Genomic DNA, 16614 nt, shown 5'->3' on the forward strand with positions numbered 1-16614 from the left:
GGGCCATGCCTTTCAAAACAGCGTTGTCATGACTACGCCAAGATGTTCAACTGTTTCATGAAGATTTCAAATTCACACACCAGAAGGTAAGTAAAATTCATAAAATTTATTATACAAACATTTTGTTTTCTTTGCTTATTGTAACTTTACAACAAATACTACGAAATATAAATTACTTCAATTGTAATTACAATAGTAAGAATCTTCCCACTAAACTCCTGAATTCGCCAACACAACTTCAGTAATCGTATATCTAAACCCATTGCACGCACATAACGCCATGATTTACTTTCGTTCGTGCCCCCTTAAATAAATAAATATTTCACAATTAGGCAATAATAAAAGCCCGCAGGGAAAAACCATTGTAAAAATGTGATGTAATCGTATAAATGCAAGAAATCAAAATGGCAGACTTCATTGACGTGCCAAATGCTCAGCCCCGTAATTGTATTTACAATATATATTACAGTCACTTTTCTAAGTGCAATTATTAGTAGCAATCAATCTCCAAGGTCATGTTTATGATAACTACGCTGCCGATTATAATACTTTGCTTTGCTCGGGTATTGGCTACTTGAAAATTTAACTTGGGAGTTAGTTTTGTTTGCGAATGCCTTTTTGGTCTTCGTTCGTGCAGTCTCTGGTGTACATATGTGATGTACACTTTTCGTGTTAGCATAAATGAAACGTTCACAATTGTAAATTTACACTGCAAAACTTAAAGATTTAAGTTTGTTGAAAAATTCTCCTAAGAGTTTTGCATTTCTTAATGTTTGTAGTCACTTTTCACCTCATTTTTGTATCGTTATCGTACATTTAGAGACAAAAGTGACAATTAATCTCATAATTAACTCACTCAAGCATGGTTTTGATTTTTTAAAGTAATAATAGTAATAAATTGGAATATCACGTGCCCTACGAACTAAATCAACATTTAAGGTTTCCTTCACTTTCAAGAAGCATACATCCGATTAATCTCGTTCTGATAGCGCGCCTGAATGTCCTTTCGCTTCAGTTTGAAGGCGGCGGTTACGAGCCCCATATCCGGAGACCACACTTCTTTGACGAGTTTAACTGCACCAGGAATTTCGATCTTGTCCAATTTGCCTAATAAAATATATTAAGTTGCATTTAATTAGTCTCAAAAAATTAAAATTTAATCAACTTACATTTCTTGCCGTGTTCAGCAATTTCCTGCTGAAGAGCTTTTTCAATTTCTGGCTTGGAACACAATTCTTCAAAATCTCCAGAGATGCCCTTCTTCTGTGCCAAATCATTGAGCATGCTCTGGTTAGGAACAACTAACGCCACGCAGTATTGTTTGTTGGAGTCGCCATAAACGCAGATGTTGTCAACAAATGGACAAGTCTTCAACTCAGCTTCCACTTTACCAAGCGATACATATTCGCCAGCCTGCAGTTTTACCAAGTCTTTCTTGCGGTCGATAACCTTAACAACACCATCAGCGTGAACTTCAGCAATGTCGCCAGTCTTGAACCATCTCTTGCCATCTTCTTCAACAAAATCTTCCTTGGACTTCTCAGGCAGTTTGTAATAACCACAGCTGATATTTTCACCACCGATGAGAACTTCTCCGCGCGGGTATGGTTTGTCAGTGACGCGATAGTTGCCTTCTTCCCAATTGACAAGCCTGATGTCACAAGCTGTTGTGGCATGACCAACACGACCAAAGACCATATCGTCATGGTCCATGATAGTGGCACACGAGGTACTCTCAGTTAAGCCGTAACCTTGAATTACCTTCAAGCACAAGCAAAGTTGAATCTGTTCATGTGTATCAGGAGACAACGGAGCACCGCCTGAGAGGATCAAGCGCATGCGGCCACCGAGCAGAGAAGTAACTTTACTGAAGACAATTTTATCAATCAGAGGGGTGGTGTATCCACGGCGCTTCCACTGTTGTTTGTATTCGTATGCAAATTTGAAGAGGACTTTAGCGAAAGACGAACCTTTCGATACCTTCTCCTGGATATTCTTGGAAATTCGATCCAAAATAAGCTGTAATGTGATAAACAGTTAGTACCAAGAAATTCAAATAAGAATATTGCGTAACTTACTGGTACACCGGTCATGACTGTAGGACACAACACCGAAGCGTCACCCTTAGTGCCTTTCTTGATCTTACTGGAGCTGTCCACCATTGTGAGAGCACTGGAATAACCAATCGAGACACCAGCACACAAACACACCGACTCTACCAGAAGTTCAAAGACGTGAGCAAGCGGCAAGAATCCAATGAGACAATCATCATCATAGATGTAAGTATTATCGCAGAAAGCCTTAATGGTGGCAATCAAGTTGGTATGGCCAATAATAACACCTTTGGGGACACCAGTGGAACCACTAGTGTACATGATAATTGACACATCATCAGGAGCTGGCATACTGTTATCGAATTTAGACTTTGAGCCTAGATCAATTACATCCTGATATTTAACAACCTGGATATCGCGTCCTTTTTCTCGTACTCAGAATGGTCAAGTTTTTCAGTTGGTCTTCCATGTAGATGAGAGTCTTAACTTTGGGTGTCAAATCCAGAATCTTCTTGAACTTTGGCATCAGGTCGTAGCTGGTGATGACTGTTGTGACTTCGGTTTCGTTAATACCGTGAGCGATGGCTTCATCTCCAAGAGTAGCATAGATAGTGACGACTGGAATGTTTTGCTTAAATAATCCGTGTGCGGCAATCATCCATTCGGCTCTAGTCTCGGCGAAGATAACGACATTTTGCTTGGGTAGGTTGCCTAACTCGCGTAATCCTTTGCCAAAGTGAGTAGCCAGAGTATTGACTTCAGAATATGTTTTCCAGTTATAGTTTCCCATGACGTACTATAAAATTAGTAGTAGGTTAGTAATTATTGCGCCAACATCATTTAAAAAGTATTACCTTTTTGAAAACACGACCATTAGGTTGAACTTCATCCTCTTCACCTTTAATCTCTCTGGTACCCAAACACCGCTTGTTGGCGTACTTCTTGGCGACATACTCCAACATGTTCGCCATCGTGGTGATGTTCTCACGAACAATCTCCACGTGGATTCGTTGCGGCTCGTCCAACGATCGCCATGTGATGCTCCGCGTGGTCTCCGATACTTTCACAGCCTACAATAATACATATTATTCAATAGTTCATACAAAACACATGTAATAATGGAATTTAAAACGCGCACTACAAAATTTGAAGCATGCCAATTGTTAACCAGATATAAATGATAATAAATGCTGGTAGGCGAGGGTGTGGAGTAATAAACATTCAAAAGACGCATGAAAAACAAATTTGTTACGAGTTAGTTCGCGGTGTCTTTTTCTCATGTTTAAGCATCACATTCTGCAATCTGGAAGTTGTATGTCGAACGAAGCAGTCCAGTGTCTCATTACCACGGGATATTTGAGTAATTCATATCCGTTGTCATCGTTTTATGATATATATTTATGTTTGTATGCTTGCAACAATTGCATACGATTAAAATAGGATGCACAGTATAATACCTTGTGATTTTTATGTTTATCCGTTCCAATATCGAGGCTAACATCGGTATTCTTAATGTCGGCATCTGACTTGGTTGCCACGATAAAAGCCTAAAAACAATACGCAATACGCGTCAACGTAAGAGCTACAGAAGAAGAAAACTGACTTATGAACTAAATATTCGAGAATGTTAATGTTTGTTTCAGTATATGCCCTAACTGGTAAGAACCCTATTAATTCTGTATGCGAAGTTGCCCGCTACCATAAAACATTCGTGTTAAAGTTAAACCCTAAAAGACGACAGACACCAACCAGTGCGACACCAACACCAGCAGATTACAACCGAATCAACAATCGACGTAAACTTCAAAAACGAATAAGAATCAAGTGATGCAACTGTTTTCAAGGACCAGGTCACAACATTTTAATTGATTACGTTAATTAGGATGTCAATCAATCATACATTGAACAATGACGAGTACAAAAAATTAAACTGGTGTTTGGCGAGACAAACAAACATGCTTTTTTGGGATGTGAACAAGAATGTTGCAATGTGCTGATGGGCAAATAGATGACAATCAGGTGTGCTGATGAAGTGCATAATTCTACAGTCGCGATATGTATAGGTACAAGTTAACAGATTATTTTGCCTTGATTTACAGTGAAAGCATTTCGAGTGTATTTTTAATTGTTATTATTTGAGTATTTAAAAATGTAAATGTTATTTTGTAAAATTATGAATTTTTATACCAGTGTATCGGATTCTGTTAATTATGCATGAGGGATGTAATTAAAGTTTTGCTAGAAAAATTATACTTGAACTAGAAATACTGAAATAATTGTGATTGAAGGTACCGGATGATTTCTAGATTTACCTTTGGTCTTCGCGAAAGTTGCCTCGTCCGCCATGGTTGTTGCAAGATTAGATAAACGGGGAATGTGAGTATGTCGTACACGAGGGCAATTGCTTTGAACGCCCCGACGGCTAACTGAACGCCGATTCCATCCATATCCCTATAACAAATAACAAAAAATTAATAATTTAATACATTCAGTCTTCATAATATAAAAATAATAAGAATATAAATACTGACACCGCATACGTTAATAAGAACTGGAGACATACAAATTTATTCTTACCCTAAATACATTTTGTGCTAAAAACTCTTCAACTTTTTACTTTCTAAATAAATTAAAACGTTTAAAACTTATATAGCTATAAAAAAACCGTGACCACTTAAAAACTTTCAATTAAAACAAGACACAAAACTTGCAATACACATAAGAATTCCGAACGGCTTGGTGAGAAACTATGAAGATGAGAAAACGTGGACGGCCACGAACCGAATGCGGCTATACTATCGTCAAGCACGTTTTATGTGATGCATTTTGTGTGGTCTTTGGCCGATGGTTCACGTTCACGCGGGTATTTCTGGTCGGTTATCATTTGTAGCTATCTGCATAGTGCACGGAGCGATAAGCATTCGTCTTTCCGATGTTCGTGTTGATAGGTAATACAAAAATAAGCAAGTAAAAACAGATATAGACGATATAGTAGAAGTAAAAACAGTGTTTTGATTAAAATAGAGAAATTGTGGGTAGGTGTACTTTTTTCGCGACATCAAACGTGCAATAAAACATAAACGCCGACTAATTAGTCTCAACCTGTATTACATAAATATAAATTCAACTGGTTGAGGTCACATGTTGTTTATATTGAATAAAAAATGCAAAATACGCCAAAATAAAGTCTCAAAACCACTAACACCAAGCTTATTTTAGATTTTAATTAAAACTGGTTTTAATAATTTAATACGATAAAAACTATTTTTTCATTCGTAAAATGATCGTCATACGGCCAGCTTCAAGTTCACGATTTGCGTACGTTGGTGCAAAAAATGCTCTTCCACAATTCAACCTTGAGACGGTCGCCATTTCTTTGCCAGGTTAAAATTTAATTATTGCACAACGTAACATTTATATATAGTGAATTTTAATTAAATAGATTATCATACCTTACTGCGTTCAGTGACATTTTTATTAGAATTTCAATAAACTGGTTTGGATTTAAACTAATAAAACCTCAATAAACCTGGAAAATCACTTATCACGTATCACTCCGGCCCAAAAAACAAGCCGTAACTAAATCGACACTATTTGATTATCACTTTATAAGAGTTATGAAACGTCTCGTTATCGATTTTATGTGGCGATAAATGAAACCAAGTTCGATACTAATCCGTTTTCAACCGTGTATCAGCACTAGTAGATTCAAACACAGTGTCAAAGTTCCCAACACATGCATTATCTCGGCGATATATGAAATTTGAACTGTTTGATTAGTTTATTACAATAATCAATCACTACGGGAGATAGGATTGCATAACGCCCGGTTCATTGAATTTAAATTTCTGATACCAATGCATAGGTCATCGAATAACTAAAGAAAAAGGTTTTATCATTGTTTTCGGTTAACATTTACGTCCGTTATCTATCAGTGAAATTAATTGAAACCGGAGTAGTTCAGTTCTCGTCATGATTTTGCGAATTAATAATAATCGGCTTTTTAATTTGTGGAAAAACCATTATGAATTATCTAGAACAATTCCGTAGGTAATTAATTACCGGAAAATTACTGTGTACTAAAATTATTTTGTTATAAATAGCTACATTCGAAATTGTATGATAGATTTACATACATGTTGATTTGGCTGAATAGAATATTCTAAACAATTTATAAAGATTGGTGTTAATTTATAAACGTGTTTAATAAAAAGCCAAAATTTAAAAAAAAGCAGCAGTAATTACTTTTTGTGTTTCTTAAATATAATCTGTGCCGAACCCGCCAATAACTCTAATGGAACAAACCAACTTTCATCCCTTATTTCTTACCTTTCAAGTACCTTTTGGCACATTTGTTTTTCTTTCGACCAAAAGTACCTCATTTCAAAATTTACCAAAAAGCGTAACAATTATACAATCAAAGTTACATTCGCAATTGTCATATTAGTATAGGATAATAGCATATTACAGAATAATGAATTTTTTTAGTTATTAGTAATTGAATACATCTATTGACCCAACTTCTGCATTCTGATCAACAAGTGGCAATCAACACATTAATATTTGATCCCTAGCAGTTTTAGTATCGTAGTTAATAATAGTTATTGAATTATAAATGTTAGAATTGTTAGACTGTAGACTAGACAACAAGCGGCGTTTTGTTTCGTGTTCATGCAAGCAATATGATGCATTGAGTTCAAAATCCAAACATGCTACTCACTACAAACATGAATCATTTCTTATAAGCGAGATAACACACGGATTTCAGCGAAATTAAAATAGAATAAAATTAAATCATTAAAAGTTGAAGATGTTGAGCAACAAATCTATGAAATAAAACAACATTACTCACGCTTTGTCGTCAATCATTCTGCTCGCAGAAAATTTAACGAAAATACGTTTTATGACGATTATTGTTACCAAAAGCACAACCCAAATTGCAACACCACCACCACCACCAGTAGCAAACACAAACAGTTGACGATCTCTCGCTGTGTGATTAGTCGTTATGAGCAAGACAACCACCACCACAATCAGCAACAATTACGTCTGAAATGCACAAACACAAAAGGCACACGTAAATTATCACAAATTACTACATAATAATATTAGTACATTTTACACTACTCAAAACCACCCAAAACACCCAAACCACTAAAAGAAAAACAAACAAACAAATTAATACATAATAAACACTTTGGTTCCTTGAAGTATGTTTACGGTAAAAATTCGCAATTGAAAAAAATTACAGTAATGTTGGTGTAATTGGACTTTGGACCCAGCAGTGAGAGGCGTCAGCGCAAAACGCGTGAAGTGTCAGCGTCCGCGTGCGTGATTTACAAAGGACGAAATTGATGAATGAATAACCACTACTACTACTACTCGTGCATGCGCCTGCACGGTATAAACACTTTCATATGCAATATCAACACCTATTGATTATATACAAAGCCCGACAGGTAATGAAACTTACATTTTTATTTTAATATGAACTTTTGCTTGCGTACCATATTTACGACCAGAAAATTCCACGTAGTACGCAGATACATAACCTTTTTCTACTTAAAGGGTTAAAGCACCACTTTTTGCACGATTTCGAGACACGAAAAGTGGCACTTTAATCACGGACGGCAAAAGTCGTGACTAAAACTTCTATGTATTTATAACCTTACATTTCCAAGTAGTGAGCTAACAAAGTTCAATGCTAAAATACAAAAACCTAAAGACTGAAATAAAGTGAAAGTAGAAAAAATAGCGTACCACTCATACCACAACTCGCGTAGTAGCAACCACTCGATTTCTGATTACATTCTGTATAAGTCCAAATTTATTGTTCTAATAATGGCTAACCTTTGACTGTGATCCGTGATCCGATCAAGCGGTAACAATTTGAGCACGACAGGACGTCATTAATGTTTGCGCTTATTCGAATTTCCTCGCGGTGTAATTACCGAATTGAACGAACACGTGCAGTTGCGGAATGCGCGAAATTCCAAACGATTGCAATAAATTTTAATATTCTGTATTATTAACTTCAATGGATGTCTAGCCGTTGAAGGTGAAATTATATGTACGATTAGTATTAAACACACCCCAAATCGTCACAAGAAAAACAAACAAATTAATATACTTTTAAATTACCATGTTTACATTGTTAATAAAGTCTCAAAAATTTACTAAGTATTAAAATTGATGCATTCAGTAGCGAAAATTTTAAGTAATAAGGTTACATGATCGTACAAACAATGATAATTACAACTGAATTACTAACTGTGAATACAAATTAACATAACGTATTGAAGGATATATGAACAATCGTGTTTAACAGACATTATTTAGGTATTTATTGCTTTAATACCAGACTTTTAATCATACATCGTAATTAAATATTTGTGTTACAGGTGAAACACCTTGAACTTTGCTCGCGTATAAATTTTGTAAACAATTTTACAATAATTCAAAGCATACAAACATACAAAAACATTTATTATCCACAATTAGTTTGTGGATTCAACTATTATAAAATGAGATTAATTATAGATTAGTTTTTTTTTAATATATATTATGTCGTCAGAACAATTTTGAAAACAGAAGTATTCATTGTTTATTACATTCCCTGGGTAATTTTGTGAAATTCTTATCATTATCTAGGTAGGTACTATTATTATTTGTTTTCGTGTAATCATGTGTAGGTTTTTACGGTGCTGATTCTGTTGATTGATTGATGATAAGATCAAAATGTGATTACACTTCCACTTAATATAACAATGCTAAAATTACCAGGCATTGTTCGGAAAAAATCCAATAGATATCATCTCATTTTGTAAATTGATTTCATTTGTTTTGCTCACCCTCGAACCCTGATGATGGAGGTCATATCTAGATAAGTAAAAACATAGCACGAGTGTATTTTCTGTAAGTGGCGTAGTTAGAGCAATAAAACTATGTATGACTAAAGTGCAAAATATTCACTAAATTATAAAATCAACATTCATATTTTAATACTAGCAGTTTCTAGACAAAACTGCTACAAAATAGCAAATATTAGTATATTAGAATTAGTATAATTACTCTGGGCGTTAATAACAAAAGTTGTGGTTGTTAATTAATTAATTGTTTTAAAATTGTGATTTTAAATGTGTATTAAATACTAAATTCTATTCTCCAACATGTAAAGCAGTTATTAATAGAATCTTGTTATAAACATTATAGGCCAATTTGTATCAAACAGATTAAATTATTATTTGAATTTTTATTATTAAGTACGCTTCATTTTGAATGCCAATAACTGGAATTGATACAATATATTTGAAATTTGCAAATCGCGTTAGAAATCGAATTAAACTCAGATAACGTTAATAACTTCTGAATGATTAAATATATAATAATCACACCATCAAAAAAGTAAATGTCTTCTATTTTTAGATAAATTACATATATATCAAGACAGGTGGCCAAATAACGTCGTTACGTGTTCACGCCTGTTTGCCTGTCTACGATCGAGTCTGTTTAGTTATGTATTTATTTGATAATACTTCTACTGCACTTCAAACATGTAAATATGCATACCTATAACATGTCATGCCAATAATCATTGAATATAAAATAACCGTCGCACGCAAATGCAAATTACAGTTTTACCAATTTTTGCATAATAACAAATTAGTTTTTTTATTAAATTATTACATACATGATCAACTTTGTAAGTGCAAGTAAGTGATTAAACTTTTGAAAAGCAATCCGAAACCTTGAATCTGATCATGATGTGATTCGATTCTCAATGTTAATGCTAACTTTTACTTTTCCTTGATATAATTATTGCGTTCATACGGTCGTATTTTTACAATTAATCAAATGACAGAAAAATTGTTCCTACTTTTAGTGTCTGCTTCACTCTTTGATTGCCACAGATATTTACAATTGTATAATATTTTTAATTGCGATACAATTACCCGGGAAATTGCGGTTATTATATAATAATTAGTTATTTATTTGTTGCTACTACAATTTAGAGCAATTTTATTAAATGAATAGTAATAAAATTGAAACCTTGGGTTGCAAAAACAAACAAATAAACGCTAAATATAAAACATTGGAATATTGATCAAATTTGTTCTCTTTTTAGGGTCAAACTCGGCTTGATCAGTGTATTACTAAAAAATAAAATTACTCAAATTGTTTTGTCATTGATTTAAAAGGTAGAAAATATTAATTTATTAATTTATTATTGAAAACGCAATTTATTGCTGATAAGTTGTGTATTAACTCCCCTGTAACTTCCAGCTAATTTATATATATACTTAAATAAATATCCAACCATAAAATTTAAAAAAATTTATCTAAATCAATTTATTATTTCAAACCTTAAATGCAACGCCATTGTAAATATAGATGCTTCTTCTGCTCTCAGTCTTCAAAATTAATAAACTAATTATAAACACTTCACAAAAACGTTCCAAATCAGATTTTTAAAGCAGCACATATGATATTAAAGATGTGTGCACATTTGGCAATCCGAAAAATAACCGATCGCGGTCAGATTCTCACGAAAACTGAGCGTTTGGTCAATGTCAAGTCGTTATAAAGTATAAAGCTTCCTCCAATCCGGCACACGACGTTTGCAACAAATTGTATCGCACGCTGTTGCCTCACCACCGCAGAAACTAGTTATGGTAGTTATCTACACGGTCGTCGACAGGCGTGTACCTGCCTTTAATTATAATAATGCTCAAAATTCGGAACGCGATAAAAATAAGCTCACGCCACTCACAGTCACATAGATATTAGAAAACAATACTTTAATCAAAAAATAGATTTAATATAACGTATCTATGTAAAAAAATAATCGGTGTTAAAGTACAAGTATTACGTGTGTTAAGTATGCATATTTATAAATTTAATCTCTTTTGACTTGGCAGCGATTTTTGCACTTTGAAATGTGCACATTAACATTGTACCCTAATTTATAAGACAGCAAAAACTAATCGATTCCACTAGTCTAACCGGTTACTACGAATATCTGGCGTAGAAAATATTAAGAATGACATGCGAATCGCCAATTTACTATTATTGCCGTATTAAATTATCCGCGTTTGTCTGTGCATGTTTGCGAGTTGCATAATCTAATTGTATGTTTACGCTCGTGATCTAGCATATGTGGGAGTATACTACGGTGAACCGCATGGAAGTGAAACGCTTCTTCAACGTGTCAAGTGTGTAGTTATGTTGGTAATGTCACACTTTTATCAATTGCAGGGTTAGGTACAAGGTACAAAGTACGAGGACACAATGTTGATAAACGCAGCACTTGAACCAATCACTGGTAATCAGCAAGCTTTTGGACATAATATGTATGTGGGGATGCAAATTGTGCCAACATAATAAAATATTTTTAAATTAAGGAATTCCTTTGTAAATTACTTGGAAAAATCGATTTTCAATTAAAAATTTAATCGAAATTGAAATTTTATGCCTGCGAAAACCGTGAAATACAAGTGGGTGGAGGAAACCCGGACAACTGAGTTCTCCTTAAAAGTTGGAATATCCACGTGATCAAAGATGTAAGCCAGACTTTACTCCCACCATATTCTCAGGATTGGCAGCAGTGAGTAAGCAAAGTCCTTCTGTTTCCTCGGATTGGCTTGGTGTACCTAGTCCCTCATGCAATTTGTTTTCAGAATTGTCAGTTTAATTAAGTTAACGTCGGTATAATTAACCCATTTTCAATAATTATTGTATTAAACTAATCATTGTTGATTTTTCATAAATCTATTGTGTAAATTTACTCCTTTACTCAGTTAAACATGTTGTATCTAACTGTATAAATTGACTATTAAGACTTTCCCGATTACAAACGTGTTTTTCCGTTCTCCTTCACTCCTTCCGTTTTACTACAACACGCAGCGTGGTAAACCGGCAAACCGCATTGGCCGTTCTTGCTTGCTCCAACATCACGCCACTCGCCATTCACCACTCACGAAGCAGGACCTGGAAAAACTACGAAGACTCGCAACTGACTAACGCACACTGCGAGATCAATAGTACAAGAACCAGCAATAATACAAAGTGCGAATGTATAAAAGAATTACATTACCAATTATAGCAAGTAAATTGCTCATCAATCATGTATTGTAGGATTGTCGATCAAATTTATATTAATGCCTTTAGCTATTTTTATGTAACATATATGAGAAACTTGTTGATAATAAAAAAATCACAATGAATACAATTGTAATTACATATAATTTTAAGATATTATATGTTAGAATAGTTATATTATTAAACGAGAGGGATGAAATTGACCACAATTGACTATATATGCGGGTGGTACACAATTAACTCGTAAAAAAAGTGAAAAGGAAAGTATTTAAAGTGAATTAGAATCGTTTCAACTGTACCATACAACTATACAAATCGACACTCACTTATAAGTACGTAAGACTCGAATCTGGGGCTTCAGACAGTTTTATCGGGTTGTTATTTGTAAAGTGTTGGGAAACTTATGTAATATGTAAATATTTTCACACGTGGATGCAAACACAAAATGAAAATAGTATTGATAACTTGCCTAATGTATATATGCTTCCTTTCCTAAATTATGTAAAAAAATATTTTATCTTTACTGATATTATAAATGCGAATGTGGGTAAATAAATAATAAATAAATAAACCTTCGCTTTCACGCAAAAGCAACTAAATCAAATTTAATAAATTTTGACATAAAATTATATTTGTCCTTGAAAAATAAAATAGGCAACTTTTCGTAAAAAAAAACTTTGAACTGTGATGAGGTTAATAGGCATTAGTAACATTTTTCATTTCTTTAATAGTTGGTATAATAATAATTTCCATAAATAATTGGTCTATTTTTTAATTAAAATTAACGGTTAGTTTTAGTAGTTATTAATCAACACTTTCATGTAAAAATTAAATATTTACTGCATATTTAATCCAAAATATCGTCCAATCTACATGAGAATTATCTTGCACATAAGTAAAACATTGTTTTAAATTTTCATTTTCCTTCATTTAAATGACACAAAAACTAGAATTTTAACGTTAGTAGGCAAGAAATAATAATTTATAAGTAAAATCACATTCTAAAATAATGTTTTCACTGTTAGATACATAATGCATAACTCAGCACTACCTACATAGTACCTACACAGCGCACACGTGCTTGAAAATGAAAATTGCAGTTTATAGTGTCAATAGTTCGAGTGTCAATCAATAATTAATATGTATCCACATGATCACAAAACATAGAATAAATTTCAGGTTTCTAACAAGGTCCAAACGTAAGTTTAAAATCACCTCAACTTAATTCTACATGAATAATGAATAGACAAACAGGTTTATACATAGTTTACGTAAATATTTATTTTAATTTTTCGGATTTTTGAACTTGTTGCATCGCTGCTAGATACACGTGCGTGCTTAGTTGTATTAATAACTAACACCTAGATGCCAATATAGGTACTTAGAACCAAACAGATCGACGTTAGATAATGAAAGTAAACGAATCACATCTGAGAATAATGAGATAAACACAATTGATGTGTGCGTACGTAATAATATAAACCATAGATATTGATACAAATAGCTATAATATTTCAGCCAGAGAAAACTCACGTGTGGCTTGTGTGTAATGGATTGCACTATATAATGGACATGCATGTAAAAAGTCATCACGTGAAGTAATATATCATTATGTGTTTCGTGTTTGATTGCTTTCCTTTAATATTGTTCCAATAGTATGATTCGTATTCCGCATTTGCCGTTAAAAACTAGGCCAATCTATCATTTTCATGTTGATATATTCGATAATTCATCCAATTTGACTTGCAAGACAGGTTGAATGAAAGCATTGATAAATTAATTTTTTTTCTTTGATGCAGATAAAAGAAACAGAATCTTTAATTTTTCTTTTATCTTCAAAAGCTTTCTACTGATAAACAGGTGTCAATTTGAATATATTTTTGCTGAAATGCTAAAACTGAATAGTAAGAGAATAATTTTCATATGAATGTGAAGTTCAAGAACAGTTCAATGTCAAAAGTTTATTGTTTTTTGCTTTTTAAATATTACTCAATTTCCGAAAAAACCTCCCTATTAAATTCAAAGTAGCAAATGTTGTCAACACGATAATTCTGAGTATCAATCTGGCGTAGTCGCGCAATTTAATTTATGATTTTCGCAGTGTAGGTCAAGTTAACTTTGGCGTACCGTTGCGCATATTGCCTTCCATTAATTGGTGAACATGTGCTAAATTTAAATGCGTGAGTAAGTTTAACTAGATTCATATCAATGTTTACTTTGAAAAATTATTTAAGAAATCATTTTTTCACAATTTTTAGGAAGAAAATAAAGTAAATAAAGTAAATGCATACATTAACGTTACATTTTAATAAAAATAAAAATTTAAATACATTGATAATAAAACACTTAACAAACTGATAATTTAACAATAAAATAATGGTATAAATGATGTATACTTTTGCAAATCACATAAAAATATTAGTTTTATTGTTATTATTTATATTTTAAGTTATTTGGTCATTTTAATGATATCAGAATTTTCTTTAGTGAAAAACACTTTGATGTTTTTATATGTGTGGCCCTGACCATTAATGATCTTGTGGCACTGTGGTTCACCGTGGAAGAAAGAAAGCTCAAGGAGATTTGCGCTAATAAACGCAAGAACTAGCAAGCGTCGAGGTGAATCCACACACTAAACTAAAGTGGAAGCAAGCGCACCGAGTCAGGCGTAAAGCTGAGAAAACACTGCAGTTCGTTCACCTTGACTTCTTCTGTGCGAATTCCAGCGGATTGTATTAAATTATTTAAATTTTTAACTATCAATGTCAAAGTCAACAATGTACCTACCTTTACTAAAATAAAATATGATAAAACTCATCAAACAATTACGAATACGGACAATATTTTGATGAATTCGCAATCGTAACCTTAAAATCTTTAGTGCCCTAACGTGCTAGCCACCAACGACACCCTGCGCACGATCACAACACGCCTTCACCACCATTCAAACCTACTAACCCAAAAGCAACCCAAGTGGTGCATGAAAGTGCGTTGTTTGCAATGTAATTTAATCTAACACATTCGTTACACGTCAATGTTAGATGCGTACTAGATGCCATCGTTCAACATTACGTAAAAAAAAAGTCATAAGTCGCATTTGCTGTAATACAAGCTTCCGCGATCTTCGCATAACATTTAGCAATAGTCCAATGATTAGTCAACTCAAACAAATGACAAACGCCCACTGCCGGTCTCAAAAGTCGCAAAAAAATGAATCTAACAAATTGTAACAGAGAAAGTCGGAAGCATACAAAATGACATACACAGTACACGTATGTAGACTCCTAAATCAAGATTATCAAGATTGTAAATATTGACTCACCCTCGATTTGTTGATCGTCGGCAGCTCGCTACGTAAAAATCGTGTTGACCGTTGCAACAGCAGCTTCAACAATCGCAACTATTCCGTATATTTCAAACGAAGCGCGGATAGGCGACACACAACGCGGCAGAAATTTAACAGTCCCGCTCGAATGGCAATTTCAAACAAACAGCGTGTCTGTTAGTTGATATTCGCTTAGGTGATTTGCGACAAGTACGATTCAATTGCAATGAGCCCGTTCGCCGCAATCACTGGCGATGTGTTTGGTTGCTGCGCTCGTGGTGCAAGCCGAATGAATTCCAAGCTGACCGAAGTTGCTGGCGCTTCGTGCACGCCGTTTGTCGACAGGCGCAGTGCGCACGTCGGTGTTGGTTGTGTCTTCTTGTAGTGGTACACCAACACATGAAGATCGAATGTACAATGCGTGCGTACTCTTCCTTGACTTCTGGAACAATATAAACTTTTCCAACTTTTATACCGGTAAAAATATAAAAATCAAACAACTAAAAACTTGCTATTGATGCGTTCATTGCACTTGGACGCCAGCCTGATGTGCCTAATGTTTTTATTGTTAAATATTCGACAGTAATCGATGATAACATTGCTTAAACTTGTAAAATCATTGGCAGTGATAAGACGAAGGTTACACAGACTATTTTAACACTTACCATACACTATCAGTAGCCATACAACATTCTGATATGAGTAAGTTCCCAACTCCGAAGCGATTATTCTGCATTATTATGATCACGCGACTGGTCCCCGCTCAAAGTGCGAATTATTATCGGTTGCAACAATAACAAAAAACAATCAATGGAAGGTTTTCGAAACAACCAACTGTCTGCCAGACTATTATGCGCAAGCCCATAATAGCAAATTAATAAGTTTACTTGTTTTTGGGTTTTAAACTTATACGGTGGTTTTACTACTGCGAACACACTGTATATATGTACATGATATTAGCATTGTGTTTGTGTGAGTGAAGTTACACCGTTTTCCTACCATCGGTGCGCCGGTGTATGACTGTGTGCATGTGGTGTATTTTGGTGTCGGCTGTTTGCTCGACCAATGGGAGCGCGCGAAAGGCAACTTGCGAGAGTGGCGTGATCCTACGTCACGACTGTGGGCTCCATACCCATT

The 16614-nt window shown here is 34.2% G+C and overlaps 1 protein-coding gene across 1 annotated transcript; it reads right to left on the minus strand.

The window, feature by feature from the left end:
* Positions 1-91: 91 nt before the first annotated feature.
* Positions 92-15907, minus strand: LOC135802485 (long-chain-fatty-acid--CoA ligase 4-like). Its single transcript, XM_065316094.1, is given in 9 exon segments — positions 92-1107; positions 1170-2019; positions 2079-2471; positions 2473-2850; positions 2909-3124; positions 3512-3601; positions 4367-4505; positions 6907-7103; positions 15475-15907. Coding segments are annotated over 8 exon segments (2238 nt in total). The 5' UTR covers positions 6924-7103; positions 15475-15907; the 3' UTR covers positions 92-952.
* Between the last annotated feature and the right edge of the window lie 707 nt (positions 15908-16614).

Source organism: Atheta coriaria, unplaced genomic scaffold (genome assembly GCF_025399875.1).
Source record: "Atheta coriaria isolate IRGN ID8LTWV9N9 unplaced genomic scaffold, Caltech_Dcor_3.1 hic_scaffold_25_pilon, whole genome shotgun sequence".
In the NCBI taxonomy this organism is placed as follows: Eukaryota; Metazoa; Arthropoda; class Insecta; order Coleoptera; family Staphylinidae; genus Dalotia; species Dalotia coriaria.